This window comes from Littorina saxatilis, linkage group LG9 (genome assembly GCF_037325665.1).
Source record: "Littorina saxatilis isolate snail1 linkage group LG9, US_GU_Lsax_2.0, whole genome shotgun sequence".
Taxonomy (NCBI): Eukaryota; Metazoa; Mollusca; class Gastropoda; order Littorinimorpha; family Littorinidae; genus Littorina; species Littorina saxatilis.
In genome coordinates, this window is record NC_090253.1 from 36,709,760 (window position 1) to 36,731,623 (window position 21,864).

General features: G+C 43.9%; 1 protein-coding gene across 2 annotated transcripts in view; it reads left to right on the forward strand.

Annotated features, from left to right (window-relative positions):
• The first annotated feature begins 1,021 nt into the window (after positions 1-1,021).
• The window catches only part of LOC138975928 (uncharacterized), a 28,237-nt gene continuing 7,394 nt past the window's right edge, over positions 1,022-21,864 (forward strand). Inside the window, exons 1-12 of one of the 2 annotated variants that reach the window (XM_070348692.1) lie at positions 1,022-1,384; positions 8,051-8,168; positions 11,376-11,591; positions 13,032-13,199; positions 13,646-13,783; positions 14,950-15,053; positions 15,674-15,819; positions 16,179-16,401; positions 16,880-17,040; positions 17,767-17,909; positions 18,123-18,254; positions 18,925-19,162. In XM_070348692.1, coding sequence (XP_070204793.1) covers positions 8,057-8,168; positions 11,376-11,591; positions 13,032-13,199; positions 13,646-13,783; positions 14,950-15,053; positions 15,674-15,819; positions 16,179-16,401; positions 16,880-17,040; positions 17,767-17,909; positions 18,123-18,254; positions 18,925-19,162 — 1,781 coding nt within the window. In that variant the 5' untranslated portion in view covers positions 1,022-1,384; positions 8,051-8,056. Of the gene's footprint in view, positions 1,385-5,596; positions 5,855-8,050; positions 8,169-11,375; positions 11,592-13,031; positions 13,200-13,645; positions 13,784-14,949; positions 15,054-15,673; positions 15,820-16,178; positions 16,402-16,879; positions 17,041-17,766; positions 17,910-18,122; positions 18,255-18,924; positions 19,163-21,864 lie in introns of those variants that run through there. The other variant, XM_070348693.1, reaches the window with a different exon arrangement.

Sequence of the window (21,864 nt, forward strand, 5' to 3'; positions counted from 1 at the left end):
AAGAAGCAAACATACAAGCAAAAACACAAGCAAGCAAACACAAGCGTTAACTATATGGAGCATCAAAATTCAAATGAATGACAACACAAAACATTCACGCGTCTTCGACCTCTGATAATTAGGATGAGAAGAATGCAGAGATAGCTTATGCATTTAGGCGAGAGTGAAATTATTGTTATTCTTTTTGATTGTCTGTGTTTGCAGTCGTACCGTGGGCCACAACACCTACGTAGGCTTCAATTAATTGTTACAGGTGAACATCTACTCGTAAATCGTCGTCGTAGTCGTCGTTGGTTGTTGTTGTTGTATTTGTTGTTGTTGTATTTGTTGTTGTTGTTGTTGTTGTTGTTGTTGTTGTTGTTGTTGTTGTTGTTGTTGTAACCCTATTAGCAGGTTAACCGTATTCCGTCTTCGAGGGTTGGTTTACACATAAGTTTATTTTAACGAAAGTTACAATCATGACATGTATACAAAATACACAGGTAACAGCAACAAGCTAGAAGCTTATAGTGGTGTTCCTGGCTTCGAGGGTTAAGCTTTGCTCCGCTGTTTGATGATAAAAAGGACAATTTAAATTCGCTGGCCACATCACTGAGATGTTGGTGAAACACAGCAATTCGCTTTTTCGACAGGAGAAATGGTGTCATAGCGTCTAGTGTTTACCCAAGTGTGAAATTCCGTCTCAACTCGACCCTTGCGTTACACCAACATTTAAGGGAACAGGCGCCCGCGGTGATATCATTCCAGGCGCCTGTTCCAATAAATGTTTATTTATTCAGACTAGGTTAAAATTGATGCTGGGAAATTGACTGTGACCCTTTTACAAATTGATTTGGGGGGGGGGGGGGGGATTTATCCTACAATACTTGCGAATTGCGCTAATAAAGCACATGGTACTGTCGATTTGAAAAATCACATCTGCGCCTTTTGAATCGTTTTCGCGGAGCTGGTCATTGATTCGTACATGGGAGGCCACGCACGACTGCCATGCAGGTCACTCAAAACGTCGGTGACATACGACATATATAATCTAGGAAGGTACGGGTGGGACCTTAGCTTCGAGTTGAGACGGAATTTCACATTTGGGTAAACACTAGCAATGCAAGTGCAGTCAACGTGTGTTTTGACGAGGCGATAGCTCGCAGTGCGTGTCTAAATTGTATACACACTATTTTTGTGTCTAAACCTTGCTTGTTCAGTATTCAAGGCCGCTGAGTCTAACTTTTATGGAGGATTCGTTTCAGTGAAGATCGGATTGTGGGGAGCATTGAGCTGAATACTGACACGAAAGTGGACGCTTTGATATGTGAACGGCTGATCGGACTGTTTGTCGAAACTGAGAAGGAATCAAATGAATTCAGCTTGAGATTGAACAGATTACACTGTAAGTATTTCACAACTTTCTCAGATATTAGTTATCGGCTCATTGATGCGATTGTACACACTGACGTGACAGTTATAGTAAACACCGACCGTCGGACAGACAGAGGAACCTACGCAAAACAGACAGACAGACAGACAGACAGCAACTGACAGACATGTATACGAACCTACGGAAGGACAGACAGACAGACCTACAGAAGGACAGACAGACAGCCCGAGTGACAAAGAGGGAGACAGGCAGTTCGGCAAAAACAACAACGACGACGACGACGACAATGATAGAATATTCCAGTTCTTTGTTTAGTTTTGTTTTAGCATTATAGGAACTGAGACATGCTTTATTCTTTATACTTTTCATGTTGTGTGTGTGTGTGTGTGGCTGTGTGTCGTACGTGCACGTGCGCGCGCGGCGTCTGCCCGTGTGTGTGTGTGTGTGTGTGTGAAATTCGGTCCAAATCTCAATATGCAGTTTCGTGAAAAGAGACAACGCAAAAAACAAACCACACCCACAACGAACCAAGCAAACAAACAAGTAACACAACTTTGGACTTCAACAACTTGATGTCAACGTACCAGAGATATATGTCATGCCGCAATACCCGGGATTCATTCCAACAATCCCTGTAGCTATCGGACGTATTGCGACTTATACATGTATTCTAACACACAGACACACACTCATGTCTGGTTTAATAATAGCTTCCTTCTGACCGTGATAAATATTGCCGACTCACGTAGCACTGATAATAGGGTAGTAATTGCCAAAATCATACAGTAAATGTAAAAGCACATTTATCCTTCGCAGCAAAAAATTGTTTTGAGAAGGGTATGCATTTATCTGTCGGTTCAAAGGCTTTTCGCATGAATGATTATTCCTGGATTTCTCAGTGCATGTTTAGAGACTCTTCGTTGACATCTTGGTGATTAGTTGTGGGTTTCTTTTCAAAGCGTTAGAAAGAAAAGGTGCGAAACATTTCAAAAGCTTTCTCTGTGTGAGTGTGTGTGTGTGTGTGTGTGGCGTGCGTGTCAGTGTGTGTGTGTGTGTGTGTTTGGCGTGCGTGTCAGTGTGTGTGTGCGTGTGTGTGTGTGTGTGTGTGTGTGTGTGTGTGTGTGTGTGTGTATGTGTGTAGCGATACAACGAGAGGGAGAGAGACAAAAAGAGAGACACACACAGACAGGCACACACACAGACATATAGACAGACAGACACACACACACGCACACACACACTAATACACAGACACACAGACATACATACACACACACATTCACACACACACACACTCACACACACACACACACACACACACACACACACATACACACACACATATACATACACATACACACACACACACCACACACACATACATACACACACACACACCACACCACACACACACACACACACACACACACACACACACACACACACACACTCAAACCTGCAGTGAAACTTACGAAACAACCAGATCAGGAATGTATTGAGTGGACAGAACTGTTCGTTAGCCAGTGCCCGGAAGGTTATCTCTATTTGGCACGGGGGAAGTACCCATATTCAGATAACAAACATTGTCATCATTTTCACGAGTTTTCATTCACAAGCACCTGGGAAATAAATCTCATGTTTCCCAGGCAATAAATCCCCGGTTACCATAGTTGCAGGAAGCAGGTTATACATGGATAATCAAAAGCAAACCCAATAGAAACGCTCGGGGATTCTTCGGCTCTTTTCATTGGTGTTTCCCCAGACCTAAACAGACGACACCAGGGCCGGACTACCGGGGGGGTTATGGGGATTGCGCAACCCCCCCCCTTAGCCTAAACATGTACCTCACTTATTTAAAACATTTTTTATTATTGTTTATTTTATGCCGTTTCATGCAAGGAGCGACCATTTTGCTATCTCAGAATATGACCTACCCATCAGCTTCAGGGGGCTTCGCCCCCTGACCCCCACTGGCAACAAGATAATTATGCAAACATCTAACAAAGCCGAGCAAGCAGAATGACAGGTCTAATGAAAAACAAAGAGGTACTGAGTCGGAAACAAGATCGCGATTTTTTCCTTCGCTGCACGACGCAAATCTTCTGTGACCTTTGACCAAACGTAGCTTCCACATTCGATCACTCAGCTTAATATTTACAACAGAAAGCCGAGGGGGTGAAATACCTAGATGAACCTACAGAACTGTGCATCCTCAAACCTGACATAGTCATCCCAACATTTAATGAACTCAAAAACACAGAAAGTTGCTTTCACACGCCAGCTTCGATTGCCAGTGGTTATCAAACCGGGACTCGTGTCGTTATCAGCACAGAACCTGTGTTTCCGCATGGCTCCCTGGGTTGATTGTGCACTTATTTTCTCACTACCAAAATGATGACAAAAACGATGTTTGATGGTTTGTTGACAGACCAGCTTTGTTGTCGGTCCTCGGGGGGCATATCGACTTTTGTTTCATATTTATTGACCGCGGCCTTCGGCCTTGGTCAATAAATATGAAACAAAAGACAATATGCTCCCCCTCGGACCGACAAAAAAGCTGGACTGTCAACAACCCATCAAACATCTTATATTATACTGTTCAAAAAAAGAAACGCATAGCTTGTAATATTTGGTTAATTTAGTTATATGGCTACAAGGATATCCACCAAACTGCAGAAAATGTTTATCTGGTCGTCGACCTTTCGTCCATTGCCACAAGTGAGCTCTGCACGTGACGCATGCGTTATCAGTGGCTACAATGTCAAAATTGCTCATTTGGCATGACCACTCGTCATGCTTCAGTGTAATCTCGTGAAACTCGGGGAATATTGAGCTCTCACCATGTCTTCCAAAACCCATAAAAGCGGATTGTTCGCCACAAAGAAATCAGACGACAATTCAGCGACGAAAGATGGCCCGATTGAGCAGAGAAGACCGCCAAATTGCATTGGGTCGTTTACAAGCAGGCCAAAGTCAAAGTGCAATCGCCAGGCACTTCCACGTGTCCCAGAGCACCATCAGTAGACTGTGGGTCAGGTTTCAAGCCACTGGCTCCGTTGCTGACTTGCCACGAGCGGGAAGACCAAGGGCGACAACTGCTGCTCACGACCGCTTCATACGGCTCCGCCACCTCCGGAATCGTTTCCTGTCGGCCTCATCTTCTGTCCAGGCTCTCCCCGGGCCACACCGATTATCGGACCAGACCGTGCGGAACCGCCTGCATGAAGCTGGTTTGAGAGCTCGCAGACCTCACAGAGGAGCTGTCCTCACCCGCCGCCATCGCCAGAACCGAGTGCAGTGGGGCAACCAGCACCTTCGCTGGACCGTCCGGAATCACTGGAGACACGTGTGGTTCAGCGACGAGTCCTACTTCCTGCTCCAGCGACATGATGGTCGGAGGAGGGTCTACCGGAGAGTAAACGAACGTTACGCGCCCAACTGTGTGGATGAGGCACCCGTTCATGGTGGTGGAGGCGTCATGGTGTGGGGGGCGATCAATACCGCTGGAAGGAGCACCCTGGTGCACGTCCAAGGGCGCATAACTGCCCAGCGATACGTGGAGGAAATTCTGCGCCCACACGCCCTTCCTCTTCTGGCTGACCAGGATGCCATATTCCAGCAGGACAACGCTCGCCCGCACACAGCACGACTCACCACCCAGTTCCTCACCGACCACCATGTCCAGGTGCTTCCCTGGCCATTCATGTCGCCAGACATGAACCCGATAGAACACCTCTGGGATGAATTGGACAGACGTGTGCGCAGGCGAGAAGAAGCGCCGGCAAATCACCGCGATCTATTGCAGGCACTTCAGGAGGAGTGGGACACCATCCCACAGCAAGATATCCGGCATCTGATCCAGTCCATGCCCAGAAGGTGCCGGGCAGTTGTTGCTGCTCAAGGCAGTCACACCCGCTACTGACTTGACAGCTTCGGCACCCAATCGTATTGATTGACTGATTGATTTGAAGATGCAAATGAACTGTGTGTGCATTCAACTGTGTCCATACCAAATTTCAAACAAATAATCTAAATATTGGATTTTCTGTTAATTTTTTCGAAAAATAAAACAAATTTGGCAAGTAGCAACTATGCGTTTCTTTTTTTGAACAGTATAGTAGCTAGCTGTGTCACTCCACACAGTTTAATAAGTGAACACATTGTGTCGGGTTTCACCAGTCATTCGGGCCTCAAGTGCGTGTCGGGATAAATACAGATATTTCGAAACCGTGCATTGGTGAATGCGGAGTTTGCCTGTTTGGCCATACTATAGAAACGTTTAAATGATGTACTGTGAGAGGAGACTGTCTATTTTGGAGATTTAATCAGTGGGACGGTGACAACCACATGGGCCTAAGTCGGAATATTGCCCAGATTCTGTTTACATGAGATTGAGAGAAAAGGGTTAACGTTTTTCACTGGCGCAACCGCAGCGAGGATAATTCTAGGCCTACTTGTCAGCGCCTGGTATACGGTACCTCAGTGAGTATAGTTTGTACTGTCAGTGTTCGAAGTTTAACTGTTCTGTGCCTTGGTATACCTCATTGAGTAAAATGTGTACATTCAGTGTTTGAAGCTTAACTCCTCTGCGCTTGGAATACTTCAGTTACATGTGTACTGTCAGCGTTTGCAGTTTAGCTACTCTGCGATTGGTATATATATAGGCTATACCGTACATCTGTGAGTATATATGATTTGTTATGTTAAAAGTGTTGGTAGTTTGCGCTTTGTAAACCTCGTTGACTCGAGTATAGCGTCACAGTCAGTGTTTGGAAAAACTGGCCCGTCTACAAGGTAAAGGGATTGGTACACCTCATTTGAGTATAATTATACATTGAGCGTTTGAAGACTACGCGTTAGCTTCTTTTCTCTTTCAATATTCTTAACATCCTGTAGCCGTGATGGTGTGAAATTTTGATCACCAGACTCGATTCGCTCTGATAACCACTTACACACAACACCGACGGCGATTGGGGGCATAGGCACATGCTTTAATGTTGTACTTTAACGTTATATATCAAGATTTATAACCCCTCTCCGTTTTTTCTCCTGAGGTATGTTTCTTCTGTTTGGTCAGGATGTAAGACAGTGTCATCGTGCTTTCTTGTTTGCTTGGTAGCTCTTTTTTTTCTTCTTCTTCTTCTTTTTTTTGAAAGAGAGAATGAGAGAATGAGAGAGAGAGAGAGAGAGAGAGAGAGAGAGAGAGAGAGAGAGAGAGAGTGTTGTTGTTGTTGTTGTTACAGTTGTGTTGTTGATAGCACACATCACTGAGATTGCTGCTACTGCTACTGTTGTTGTCGTTGTTTGTTGTTGTTTGTTGTTGTTTGTTGTTTGTTGTTGTTGTGTGTTGTTGTTTGTTGTTAATAAATAATAATAATAATAATAATAATAATAATAATAATAATAATAATAATAATAATAATAATAATGGACATTTATTAATCGCCCCTTCTCACAAGAGCTCACGGCGATTTACATATTAATTTCTGCCGTGTGAGATGGAATTTTTTTACACAATACATCACGCATTCACATCGGCCAGTAAATCTCAAGCCATTACGGCGAATATTTACTTTTTACGGCCTGTTATTCCAAGTCACACGGGTATTTGGTGGACAATTTTATCTATGCCTATACAATTTTGCCAGGAAAGACCCTTTTGTCAATCGTGGGATCTTTAACGTGTACACCCCAATGTAGTGTACACGAAGGGACCTCGGTTTTTCGTCTCATCCGAAAGACTAGCACTTGAACCCACCACCTAGGTTAGGAAAGGGGGGAGAAAATAGCGGCCTGACCCAGGGTCGAACACGCAACCTCTCGATTCCGAGCGCAAGTGTTGTTGTTTGTTGTTGTTGTTGTTGTTGTTGTTGTTGTTGTTGTTGTTGTTGTTGTTGTTGTTGTTGTTGTTGTTGTTGTTGTTGTTGTTGTTGTTGTTGTTGTTGGTGGTGGTGGTAGTGGTATTGTGGTTGTGGTTGTGGTTGTTATCGTTCTGGTTGTCGTCCTCGTTGTTGCTGTGGTTGTGGTTGTGGTTGTTATCGTTCTGGTTGTCGTCCTCGATGTTGCTGTGGTTGTGGTTGTGGTTGTTATCGTTCTGGTTGTCGTCCTCGTTGTTGCTGTGGTTGTGGTTGTGGTTGTTATCGTTCTGGTTGTCGTCCTCGATGTTGCTGTGGTTGTGGTTGTGGTTGTTATCGTTCTGGTTGTCGTCCTCGTTGTTGCTGTGGTTGTGGTTGTGGTTGTTATCGTTCTGGTTGTCGTCCTCGTTGTTGCTGTGGTTGTTGCTGTGGTTGTTATCGTTTTGGTTGTCGTCCTCGTTGTTGCTGTGGTTGTGGTTGTGGTTGTTATCGTTCTAGTTGTCGTTGTTGCTGTGGTTGTGGTTGTGGTTGTTATCGTTATGGTTGTCGTCCTCGTTGTTGCTGTGGTTGTGGTTGTGGTTGTTATCGTTCTGGTTGTCGTCCTCGTTGTTGCTGTGGTTGTGGTTGTTATCGTTCTGGTTGTCGTCCTCGTTGTTGCTGTGGTTGTGGTTGTGGTTGTTATCGTTCTGGTTGTCGTCCTCGTTGTTGCTGTGGTTGTGGTTGTGGTTGTGGTTGTTGCTGTGGTTGTGGACCAGTGACACTTACAATGTGTGTATACTTTGTATAGTATAAACTTCTTCACAGGTCTCTTTATTCTGTTCAGGCCATCATGGGAAACTGTTTGTCTGAAGATGCGAAGAAAAACAAAAACACTCCAAACGAACCAACACTGCGTGAGGTGAATTCGCTGCAACGTCAAAATAATGGCGCGGCTCCTGCAGGTAAGTGTCCAGAAAAAAAGTTAGAGAGAGAGAGAGAGAGGGGGGGAGAGAGACAGAGAGAGAGAGACAGAGATAGATAGACAGGCAGACAGACTGTGGGAGATATTGATAGATTGATAGTTTGATTAATAGTTTAATTGATTGATTGATTGATTACAAACAGATACAAATACACACAGACAAGCTTTTATTATTGCTCAGTCCAGGTAACGGAATTCGGAAAACACCGAAAGCATTGAAGTTTGAGTGCATTTTCCAAAACGGTAGAAAGTGAAACTAGCAAATACGATAGAAGTAGTACAGGAATGATGTACCGGACTCCTTTGACGTAAACTTCTCTTTCGGTAGTATAAAACTGTCTTTTGTTTTCTTGAACATCTTAGATTGTAAAGTCCACAGTTTCAGAAACGAACTATTACCCATTACATTGTTTGTCTTCTGCGGCATGCTTCGAAAATGAGACCAGGTTGTCGGACAGTAGCGAATGAAGAGACAGGGTAGTCTCAGAGTGTTGTCATAAAATGCCTGTATGTGTTAATGACTTTTACTGATGTGTGAAGGCAAAAAGCAGTCACGTGGACAATTATTACACCTTTCTACGAGTTAGGAACACCCGTTGTTCAAAGTTCAAGTATAGCTTTAGTTTCTCCATGCGACCTGTTACTATCATGGCAATGGGTTACCGATTGGAAGTACATGTACTACATCTATTTGAAAGACGAGATAAGGTTGAGGGAGAGATAGTGTGTGTGTGTGTGTGTGTGTGTGTGTGTGTGTGTGTGTGTGTGTGTGCACGGTGTGTGTGTGTGTGTGTGTGTGTGTGTGTGTGTGTGTGTGTGTGTGTGTGTGTGTGTGTGTGAAAGAGAGAGAGAGAGAGAGAGAGAGAGAGAGAGAGAGAGAGAGAGATGATGATGGAGGAACTTTATTTTTCAAGGATAGAGGTTTAAGGCGACGCCTTTTCTTACAACCGGTCCTTACTTCTAATACAAATGTCTAATAAAAGATAAACAAGTAAAGCAACATGACAAATAAACAAATTAAACGAACGACCCAGCAAACAATCGACAGGTAAGCAAAGAGAGAGAGAGAGAGAGAGAGAGAGAGACAGAGACAGAGACAGAGACAGAGACAGAGACAGAGACAGAGAGAGAATTGAATTGAATTGAATTGAACTTTATTTAACAAGGATTAAGATTTAAGGCTACGCCTTTTCTTACAATCTGTCCTTGGGACGCACAGACACAAAATGAAAAAATTGAAAAATTAGAAATTAAAAAGTTAAAAAGTTTACCAACAAAAGGAGGTCATAAAACTTCAGCACGTGATGATAAAGATGACGATGATGATGATGATGATGATGAATATGAGGCATGAAGAGCATAGCCTACATATGTGGTGATTCATAAAATCAAATGCATTCTATGCAAGTAATTATAAGTACAAGCTGGTAGCAATCGAACATGCAGAAATAGTACAACAAAAATATGTTCAGAATATACAATGCACAGCATATCTTTGGCGTGAGAGAGAGAGAGAGAGAGAGAGAGAGAGAGAGAGAGAGAGAGAGAGAGAGAGAGAGAGAGAGAGAGGAACACATACACAACACACACACGCACACACGCGCACACACGCACACACACACATGCACAACACACACACACACACACACACACACACACACACACACACACACACACACACACACACACATATCAACAACAGCAACAGAGACAGAGTACCGGCACGGTTGGCCTAGTGGTAAGGCGTTCGCCCCGTGATCGGGAGGTCGTGGGTTCGAACCCCGGCCGGGTCATACCTAAGACTTTAAAATTGGCAATCTAGTGGCTGCTCCGCCTGGCGTCTGGCATTATGGGGTTAGTGCTAGGACTGGTTGGTCCGGTGTCAGAATAATGTGACTGGGTGAGACATGAAGCCTGTGCTGCGACTTCTGTCTTGTGTGTGGCGCACGTTATATATGTCAAAGCAGCACCGCCCTGATATGGCCCTTCGTGGTCGGCTGGGCGTTAAGCAAACAAACAAACAAAAAACAGAGACAGACACAGAGACAGTGAGAGAAACACAGAGTGAAAGAGAGATTCTCGTTCATCCTGAAATGCAACACCTATTAAAGAACCCGCTTTTCAAAATGTCATTTGCCTACCTACTCTACCACTTTTTTCTGAATATATTTATCTTAAGAAGAAGATGACAGGTACTCAAAACGCTAATGCAAGATGATTCTTTATAACTCAGGCCGAGCGGGATACTGTTGTGACTCGGAATGTGCATTTAAAGAGTTTTACTTTCCCACGCGTTCAAGCTGCAAATGTAAACAAATTGTAACGTGCACGCTCTAATACTTGCATACATGTTGCTTATAAGATATTCATGTCTGTTTTTTGGGGGAACTTTTTCTATGTATAATGTATTGACTTTTGAAACTGATGAAGTGATTGTACAGGGTGTAAGCTAAAGGCTTACTGCGTACATAGGTGGGGTTTAATGTGTGTGTGTGTGTGTGTGTGTGTGTGTGTGTGTGTGTGTGTGTGTGTGTGAGTGTTTGTGTGTGTGTGTGTGTGTGTGTGTGTCTGTTTGTGTGTGTGGGTGTGTGTGTTTGTGTGTGTGTTTGTGTGTGTGTGAGTGTTGGTGGGTGTGTGTGTGCCTGTTTGTGTGTGTGTGTGTGCGCGCGCGTGTGTGTTTGTGTGCATGTGCGTTTTTGTGAGTGCCCCCCCCCCCCCCTTAACAGACAAACATCAACGCTGACAAACCGGCCGCACACTCTGACAAGCAAGCGCACGTTGACATGACGAACACGTAAGGTGCACACTGACAAACAAGTATGTCCGTACACACACTCTCACACACCAACCCAAAAATACAAAAACACAGGCAGACACTTAGATCGACGTAGCCTACTGACGCACTATCTTGTCAACTGTCTCCCCCCTCTGTCTGTCTGTCTGTCTGTCTGTCTGCCTGTCTGTCTGTCTCTCTCTCTCTCTCTCTTTCTCTCTCTCTTTCTCTCTCTCTCTGTCACTCTCTCTCTCTCTCTCTCTTTCTCTCTCTTTCTCCCTCTATCTCACTCTCTCCCTTTCTCGTCCTTTTGTTTCTCCCATCTTCATTCACGACACACCATCGCATCATGTGCATCCATAGCAACGAAACAAGAAACAAACTCTTCAATCTTAAATCTGTCCTTCATTTCAGTTGACGGGGTACCTCAAAACACGCAGCGACCTCCGCACCCAGGCGGTCAGCCAGGCGGTCAACCAGGCGGTCAGCCAGGTGGTCATCCAGGCGGTCACCCGGCAGGGGGTCACTATGGTTACGGTCCTCAGGCACCCGTGCCGGGTTACGCGGGTGTCCCCTTGGGGGATTACTATCAGCCCAGAGGTCCTTTGCTGCTCATGGATCCATACACAGGTACGCGTGGCTTGATTTCGATTTTGTTGTTGAAAGAATAGTTGTATTTACACCCCCGGTATAGGGGTGTGTATAGGATTCGGTCGATGTGTTTGTTTGTTTGTTTGTTTGTGTTCGCATATAGATCTCAAGAATGAACGGACCGATCGTCACCAAACTTGGTGAACAGGTTCTATACATTCCTGAGACGGTCCTTACAAAAATTGGGACCAGTCAAACACACGGTTAGGGAGTTATTGGTGGATTAAGATTCTACAAGGACTTATAGAGGGACATATTAATGGTCAAAGGGAAATAACCTTCTCAGTTGGTGGCAGTGAGAATGGTTATTTCCCTTTGACCAACGGGGGTGTTTTTCCTACCTCGGAGGAATTTCTTGTTATAGTCATATTTATACAATCTTTCTTGTTTCTTGTATCTGAATAATCTTAAGGGTCCTCACGGGTTAATTCACGCCTTGTATTGTTGGAAATTGTCCTTCCTGAGACAAATTCTGATAAATTCTCATAATTTTACAAATATTTGAGATTGTCCTCTCAGTCTTCTGGACAGTTCGAAAACATCAGGAGCGTATGCATTGATCTGTCACAATTGGAGCAAATATTTAGTACATTTTGAAAATTTGATTTTATTAACTGTTTTGGTTGTGATTTAAGGAGAAAAGATAGAACTTTGAATCCCATTCAAATTGTTAACTGTACTGAATGCACTTTGATGGGTAATGTTTACTAGAAGAAATCAATGTTTTGATAATTTGACTTATCAACCATATTGCTTTGACAGCACACTGATATAGATATGTATTATGACCAGATGTCAGCATCAAACATGCAGAGAGGAAGGCCAGGCTTTATCACACATAGACAAACATGATAGCAGCGAGTCTAATCATGGAGATAATTATGCTAATTAAATATAAACTTTTACTATGTTCATTGCATGCAACAAGACAAATCTATCTAGCTCTTTTAGTCTGATTCAATATCTAGAGCCTTCTTATCATTTGAAAGTTAACTTGCATCTACTCCATTCTTGAAACACACAACAGTATTAAAAGTGCTCAAGACTGATCTCATCGACACAACGGTAATAATAGTAATGAACAAAGCGCGGGTCTGGCATTACTCGTAGTATTACTCGTCTGTGTGTTTCCCTTATTTTTCTAACTACTTATCTGCCCTCACATTTCTTTTTGTGACTAGAGTTCTTTCCCCGTTATGTGTCCCTCCATAATTATTGTAACCCCTTTTTTGGTTTGGTACTGCTTTTGTTTTTTGTTTTTCTGTGTATTCGTTGTCCCAAAGAAGCTTCCACAGGCGAAAATTCGAAAAGTCTTCGTGCTGTCTTTGTGTTGGTGAGTACCGACTTCTTTAGATTATCAACTATGTTTTCACCCATAGTCATCTTGTTGTTTGGATTTAAGTATAACTCGTGTTTCAGGCACAACCTACGCGTACGACCAGGAGGCGTACGAAGCGTACATGGGCAATGAGCGACGACACCAGCGTAGAGAGAGGACAAAGCCACGAGAGCATGACGAGGCAGGCAACGAGGAAACAGTGAAGAAGGAAGCTGACAGACCTCGCCGTCACAGTCGACAACAGTCTGGTATGGTTTTTGTGCAAGTTGGGGTGGGGGTAGGGGGTTGGTGTGTGTGTGTGTGTGTGTGTGTGTGTGTGTGTGTGTGTGTTTGTGTGTGTGTTGTAGTGTGTGTGTGTGTGTGTGTATGTGTGTGTGTGTGTTGTAGTGTGTGTGTGTGTGTGTGTGTGTGTGTAGTGTGTGTGTGTGTGTGTGTGTAGTTGCGTGTGTGTGTGTGTGTGTGTGTCCGATTGCGTGTGTGTGTGTGTGTGTGTGTGTTGTAGTGTGTGTGTGTGTGTGTGTGTGTGTAGTGTGTGTGTGTGTGTGTGTGTGTGTGTGTGTGTGTGTGTGTCCGATTGCGTGTGTGTGTTTTTCAATGGTCGCGTAGAGGTTTTGTATTGATACAAATCTATTGATCAAAAATCAGGGTATAATTCAGGAGGTCTCACCTGACCCGTACTTCATGTTCTTTTCAGCTAAAACGCCGTCACAACCCGCATCAGCGTCAGTGACGTCAGCACCAAAACGTCAGCCAAAGCCTGCGAATTACCAACCTCGTGACGTGATCGTCAGTTACAGTCAGCAAGACAAACACATGATGCACAAAATCAAAGGTAGGACATGACCTGATGCTATTATTTTTTGTCTCTCTGGAAATTGCAGCTTTTGTAGAACCTGACTACAACCGCCGGTTATCTAGGTTATAAAGGCACAGTCCTTCATGTGATAATAGTTCGGCTCACCATCCCAGGTCTGGCCAGGCTTTTGCATGTGATGAGAAAATCCTTCCACTTTGACACATACCAAACATCAACATTCTGACTGCTTTCTGTTCCCCCTGCGGGCTAGGGAAAAGAATTTACCCGATGCTCGCCAGCATGTCGTAAGAGGCGACTAACGGATTCTGTTTCTCCTTTTACCCTTGTTAAGTGTTTTTTGTATAGAATATAGTCAATGTTTGTAAAGATTTTAGTCAAGCAGTATATAAGAAATGTTAAAAGTCCTTTGTACTGGAAACTTGCATTCTCCCAGTGAGGTAATATATTGTACTACGTTGCAAGCCCCTGGAGCAAATTTTTGATTAGTGCTTTTGTGAACAAGAAACAATTGACAAGTGGCTCTATCCCATCTCCCCCCTTTCCCCGTCGCGATATAACCTTCGTGGTTGAAAACGACGTTAAACACCAAATAAAGAAAGAAAAGAAAGACTGCTTTCTGTGCAGGGTGAGGACTTGTTGGATAAAACAATTTGACAGGCTGCCATAATGTCCCTTCAAAATCAAGGTATCCACCAAACACATGTAGCGTGCACAGAGAGCACCGTGCTAGGCTGTCAACGATCAGTCAGCTGCACGTGTTTTGCCCATGTCGGTTGTCGCTTTTGATTTGTAGTGTTATTTGTGGGTTTGTTAAATGACTGACATGATGTGCAGTACAAAGGTGAACGATGAAACTGAACACATGCGTTGGATCCTTGACATGGCAGACAGTCGGTGCAAAAGGCAAATTGAAAAGGGTGAATCGACGTCAATATAAACTTGCGTAGTTGTTGTGTTTTGTGTGTGTTTATTTTTAAATGACAGATGTACGATAACTATGGGTCATCGATGTAAATGTCAACCCATTTTGTCGGCTTTGCATAACAGACAAACGGCAGGAAGGGTCAAAAGATGAACAATGTAAAATTAAACATGTGCTGTTGTCTTTACAAAAAGACAGATAGTACAAAGGGCCAAAGCATAGTCCAAGTGAATATAAACCTTTGTTGTGGTCTTTGCAGACAAGCTGGAGGCCAAGGGGGTCACAGTTTGGGTGGACACGACCTCCATTGATGCGGGTGCAGACTTTCTCAGCAAGATTGGAGAAGCCATTATTGACGCCAAAGTGAGAAGATAAGGTTGATCAGATCACCCTTCTTTTTCTTCTAGAACCCTTATCAGTCAAATGGTTTCAAGGTCCTGTAACAATAAATACTATCGTCAAATGTTCATTTGAAGGTGTCTTGCTTATAGAAACGTTTCTTTAAAAATGTATACTGGGATTCAAAATCCATATCTGTTAAAGACCAGTTTTCACATGCCTGCCAAAGAAACACTGTGAATTGTGTACAGGAAATTTTAACGGTGCAGCGAAAACAAAAACAAAAAACAAGAGTTGTTTTATTCAAGTTCACTCCTTGTCCAGCCCACAGCCCATATGTGTATGTCATGCGGAGCGTGTTTCGGCCTAGTATGTGTTCAACACTGTAGTTAAGATCCAATATAAGTAGGTTTAGCATAGTAACACATAACACATTTTAAAAATGCAATGCGGTGTTTGTGTGCATTCTGAGCGACAAAGCCGTGAAGTCCAGATGTGTCCAACACATTTTAATCAACTATAAGCAGGTTTAGCATAGTATAACCTTTCAAACGTGCTATTTTGTGTCTGTTTATTTTGTTTCAAGTATAAGTAGGTTTAGCATAGTTAAACCTTTCAAACATGCAATGCGGTGTTTGTTTCAGTTGTTTGTGTGCATTCTGAGCGACAAAGCGGTGGCGTCGAGATACTGCCGTGACGAGGTGGCCCTGGCCTATGTGTCCAACACCGCCATCTTCCCGGTAAACGTCGTGCCTCAGGACCAGCTGCTTCCACTCATGGACACTGGATTGTAAGATATCTCATTATTATAACTTTTCCCTTAAATGTGAAAGTTATCCTATTTCGTCGTGGTGGAGTGGTGGATGTGATATTGTGGAAGTAATACTATGCAATAAGATAATCTGAGTTGTCTTTTTCTTTAGGTTGCAAATGTACATAGTATTTGCAATTTTTGCTGGTATAAAGCCTGATATTAATCGACTTCACCAAGACTACTTCACGAAGCCCGCTGCAGGAAACTTATGCAATGACTTTTTGGCGAACACGTTTAACTGATACACAGTTTAACTGATACACAGTTTAAACGTGGTCGCAATCTTATCATGCACCCTCAACACTACATCATTTACTCTCTCTTTGTTACAATAGGAAACTTCAACTGTCCAACTACAAGTGGACCTCCCTGACGGACCCCAGCACCGTGGACAACAACATGAACGTCCTGGTCTCCACCATCAAGGCTGAGCTGGACAGCCTCCGCCAGCACGCTGAGGGAGGCTCTCCGCCGACAGACACTTCAGAGGCAGCGGACGGGGGAGAGACGGCCACTTCGCCGACCGACGTTACGGTCAGCGTCCAGAGAGAAGCGGGGGTAAGTCGATCATGTTGAGCCTCTAGCATATTATCACTACATACATGTGTCTAATAGGAAATTCCCCGTGAGGACGTTAATTCCCAAATTCTGTCTCATGTTGAGCAACAATGATCTTGAATGTTTTTTTTTAAATGATTTGTTTTTTCATTTTTGAGCGTAACCTCTTTTTCGAGAAATTAAAACTATCTCAGGAAATCAGGTCTTATAAAGGAGGTAATGAATGGAGGAGATACATAAAGGAGGTAAATTTAGAGACCCTATGAAGAGAAAATCTTAGGCAAGTATAGGTTCTGATGATCAACACAGAGCGGATCGTATTATGGAGCGTCTTAAAATTTAGATTTGTCTGCATTATTTACTTATTTTTTAACAGACATTGATTTGTTCCTTTCTAATAATATATTAAACTAGCATAACAATATAATGATAACTTCTAGTTTTAATCTGTTTATTCACATTTGACTTTGTATTTCAGAGCCCGAGCTCAGACAAAGACCAACCGAAATTCAACAAGCCAGTGTGGCTGAGGGAACGAAATCGTGCCGTGACGTCAATGGCCGATGACGTCAGCGCCATCATGCCTGAACAGTTCTGGAGCAACCATTTTGGATCCACGGATCACGTCACGTGGGATAGGTAGTCCACTAGTAAACGCGCTGATAATGCACTTTTCTGTTTTATTGCGGTCAAAAGAAATGGAAATTTTGCACACACCAATAATATGTCACTTTACTATTTACTTGTGTACTGTTTATTTGACGAAGGTCAGTGTTTATTGTATAACGTACGGTGATAGATTTTTCTCAAGAAACACATTATCATTCTGAATCTTTAGTCTGAGCTGCCAAGAGTAGTCGGATTTATATGTTACTTCCTCTGTGGGGAAGATGCGGGGTTCAAATCCCTGCCGCGCCTGGTGGGTTAAGGGTGGAGATTTTTCCGATCTCCTGGGTCAACTTGAGTGCTGACCTGCTAGCGCCTTTTCCCCGATTCGTGTGTACACGCAAGCACAAGACCAAGTACTCACGTAACAGGCCCTTTACATTATCAATGTTAGAGTTTGGTGGGTTATAAAAGCACAAACACTCGCATCATGCATTCCCCGGACTCGGAGTATGGCTGCTTAAAGGGTGGTGGAATACGGCCATACACGTAAAAGCTGGCTCGTGCCTACGAGTATACGTGGGAGTCGCAGTCCACGAACGCAGATGAAGAAGAAAATATGATCTTCCTAGTCTGACAAAAAAAGGAAAATCCCTTCTAAAAAAAATATAACATTTTAGAGGCCGGGCGATTGTCTGTTTTGTGATAAGGTGGCGTGTTGTGGTGTTTTTAGCTGATAGTCTGAATATTTTGTTTCAGGTTCTTGAATGCTTTCATGGAAGAATTCAAGGAACCAGTAGAGAAAACTTTCACGTCTGAAGATCAACAGCAGCTGGCGGACATTCTGAAGAGAGAACTGGAAGTGGATGACCAGAACAGAATCTTCAAGTATCAGTTAATGGGTGAGCATTTGATTGATTGATTGATTGGTTGATTGATTGATGGATTAATTGATTGATCGAACAAACGATTGATTGATTGATTAATTGATTGATTGACTGATTGATTGATTAATTTATTGACTAGTTCGTGTTGATTCGAGCAAGACATTTCTCCGAAATACATGGCATCTGTTTTGCACAACTAAACTAACGGTTACCTTGTTTTTCCCTCAGCTTTCTGCAGTCCCCAGGGGCAGCACGTACCAGTGTGGCAGCGCGTGCGCGAGCAAGCACGTGAGAGTTTTGCCATGAGAGAGGTGTTCAACATGGACTCGTCCGTTAGGGTGGAAGCCATTGAAAACCTGGGTGAGACTTTTGAAAATGTTCCGTTACTTTAGAAGAAAAATATCAAGCAGCTGAGCTGCGGATCGAGTCTCTCTCGCTTCCCCCCAAAATCAGTTTGCAAGGTTTCAGGAATAGATGGACGTTTTAACTACTATCTTCCATTATCCTGGATCTGATGGTATATGAAAAGATTTCACCAACACGCATGCACTTTTGTGTTTGGTTTACCTTGCGACAAGTTAATATCAAGGCTGATCTGTGACTGCGCTGTTCAATTGTATACTGAATTCTAAATGTCCGTTTCTCAACACTGACTCTGCTCTGTTAGAATGTAGGCTATTGATATCCTTTCGCGTATTGCGGTAGATTGCATGAAGTCATAGCTATATAGGTCAGCATTGCTATAAAACAAATTGTCTGCATTTTTCTTTACCGCTTTGTACTGTATAGTAAATGAAATGCCTCTCCCCTTAATCCTTCCCTTCCCTGAGTCAATTAAATGTTTTCCAAAGTTGTAGATTTTGTTTTGAACCTCTGAAATGTTGAGATTTTTTGTTTTGAACCTCTGTAAATTATTTACTTCCATTTTTAAGATCCAATTTTCTCAGACTTGTCTAGGTCTGAAAAGAGAGGGAGGGGGGGGGGGGTCCACTGTATAACTTGACAAAGCCTTGACTCTACCCTCGTGCAGGCAAGTTCCGCAGCGCAGCAGTGATTGACGCACTGAGAGATCTGCTGTCGGACCCTGACGCCAACGTGAGGGCTGTGGCTACCGTGTCCCTCTCGCGCACTGACGCCAACGACCCCGTGACCATACGTCACATCCTGCGCACGCTCAATGACAAGGACCGTCTGGTGCGTGAGGCTGGCTGCCTGGCTCTAGGTCATCTGAAGGCCAAAGAGGCCATCAGCAAGTTGTGTCATATCTGGTAAGATGTTGCTTCATCCTGCTAAACTTCTTTTGATTTGACTTTCTGAGAATTGTTTGTTTTTCTGGGATAGGGGATTGATGACAACAAGAATGGGTCAGATCCGGCATCTGTTTTCACACAGTTTGATGAACAATGTTTGAGGAGTGCATACAATTACTAGCGGGTTTTAATTGTTCATAGAGTATCAAACTTTGTTTTAAATTTGTGAAACTATTGTTTTGAAACAATTAAATGGCATTTCAGAGTGTGATATACTTGTCTGCAGAAGAAACAAAAGTTTGTTTGGAACATACAATTTAACTGTGTATGACTGTCACGTTTCAATATATCACTTAAGGTGATTATGAACCGGTTAATTACTACTAATTAACTAACCACACCACGATCCACTCTCGCAGTCATACAATTAAATAGAGTCAACAAAAGTATAAGTTTCAGACGCCTGTTTATGTATAAACTCTCCACCTCCCTCGAGCCTTCACTCAAAATATGTTCCTTTTACGTTCTCAACACGTAAAAAAACCAGTGTTCACTGACAAAATGCCAGTAGTATATAGAAAATTATAGTAACACGCTGAACCCGTGTAAATATAGTTAAATGCGAATGTTCTGTTCGAAAAGCTCTAGTTCGTGCAGGTGTCAACACCCCACGTTGTCACTACTCCAATGAAATCACAGATAAGAAAAGACAACGGTGGTCAACGGGGTGCGTAAGACACGGTGCACTTAGCTTTCTTTCTGTATGCTGGTTAGCCGGTATGCTGGTTAGCCGGGTTGCTGGTTAGCCGGTTCGCTGGTTAGCCGGTCTGCTGGTTAGCCGGTTTGCTGGTTAGCCGGTTAGCGTAGCTTCCTCAGGTCCCAGCTCCAACGTCTGCAGCTAGCAGTGTCCCGCCAAAGGCAGCCGTGCAGCGGTTACAGGAAACCGAAACGAAACGAAGGCTGCAAACAGAAAGCATCGGTGCACTAAACATGTCAGCTACCCCTCACCCACCACCTTAAAACATGTCATCTTTAAATATCTCATCGAGCACGTGGGCCTGCACAAAACGGACTTTTTACAACAACAAAACAGTCATTTTCCGTCCTTCTCTCCCTATCTGCAAAAACCATATACAGATTAGTATTTTAGCGTCACAGAGAGTAAATTATGCGCTAACCTGGAAAGAACAACAGAGAGTATTTCATTCCAAAAACACAGACTCATCAACAGCGTTAAATAATGATTTATTACCTCAAAAGCCTATGATTGTACTCTCAATGGAAGCAAAGTCCGCCTCCTCCCTGGAACAGCCTCTGTTCGTCAACAGTGACCAAAAACCTCCAGAACCCCTTGTCGAATCCTTATGCGAAAGCCATCGCCGACGAAGGAATGTTGACGACTTGTCCTCAGCAAAATATGTGGCAGAGAGAAGAAATAATTGGTGGAAGTTCCCTTAGAGTGCCGAATATAATACTCGGTGAAAAACCATCATACTCTAGAAACTGTGTATTAGATCCTTCCCCTTCTGCCGCTGGGTGTCAAGTGCGCCGTCCTTGTGCCTCTCTCAGACAACCTAGCCAAATACACGTGACTGACCTTGTCACAAAACCAGTCCAGCTATACACAATTCTGCCTCCCAAGCAGAAAAAAGACACGAGAAACTTAATCCCTGAAAATCCCGTGCGCGCTGTCAGCGAAAAACCGTCAGCCCTGTGACAGCAAAAAACCCCACTGTGAAACTCGTGCGCTACAAAACATCCGTGCTGATTGAGCACTGTCAGCAAACTCTGCTGTAGCCCAATATCACGTACAGGCGCTTTCTATCATAATCGACCAAGAACAGGCACTCCACTGAGTGACACTTTCTTGGTCTCTGTCACCCGATCGTGACACACCTCCCCTCTTCAAGACGAAACCTCGGTTTCGCTCACAGTCATGTTCTCCTCTACAGCCCGAGAGAGAAAGTCAGCTCCAACATTGTTGGCGCCCGGAATGACGCGTACCGTGAATTGGTACCGTTGGAGAATCAACGCCCAGCGCATAAGTCTGGCGTTTGCCAACCTTGCAACCTGAAGATATTGCAGAGGTTGATGGTCTGTTTCCAGACAGAAAGGTCGTCCTCAAGAACGAGCAACCCCTCGTTTCACCCCTGATGACTGCAACCTTCTCTGTCTTCTTGTCTTTGTTCTTCTGGTCTTTGTTCTTCTCCCCGTAGGCTGTCCTCTCTATGTAGGCTCGCAGCAGGTTGGCGTGGTACAGGCGTGCTTTCCCGTGCATGACGATCCGGTAGTCGTTCTGGCCCACTTTCGCTGTCACCTCAAAAGGTCCTTGCCACTGCAGTTGTAGCTTGTTGTGTTTGACAGGTAAAAGTAGCAACACCCGTTCTCCAATCTTGAAGCTGCGCGGCCGTGCCTTGCGGTCGAATCCTCGCGCATAACGCTGTGCTGCTCTTCCCAGGTTCTCTTGAGCCAGTTTGCAGGTCTCTTCAATCCTGTTCCTGAGTTCTACGATGTAGGTCGCTGTCGTCTGCACCTCCTCGTCAGCTTCTTCGTCCGTCCAAGCCTGACGCAGGATAGCCATGGGACCGCGTACCTGTCTGCCGTACAACAACTCAAATGGGGAAAAGCCCAAGCTCTCCTGAGGAACCTCGCGGTATGCGAAAAGCAATGCTGGGATGTACCTGTCCCACGTGCGTGGTTTCTCCTGAGCTAGTTTCCTC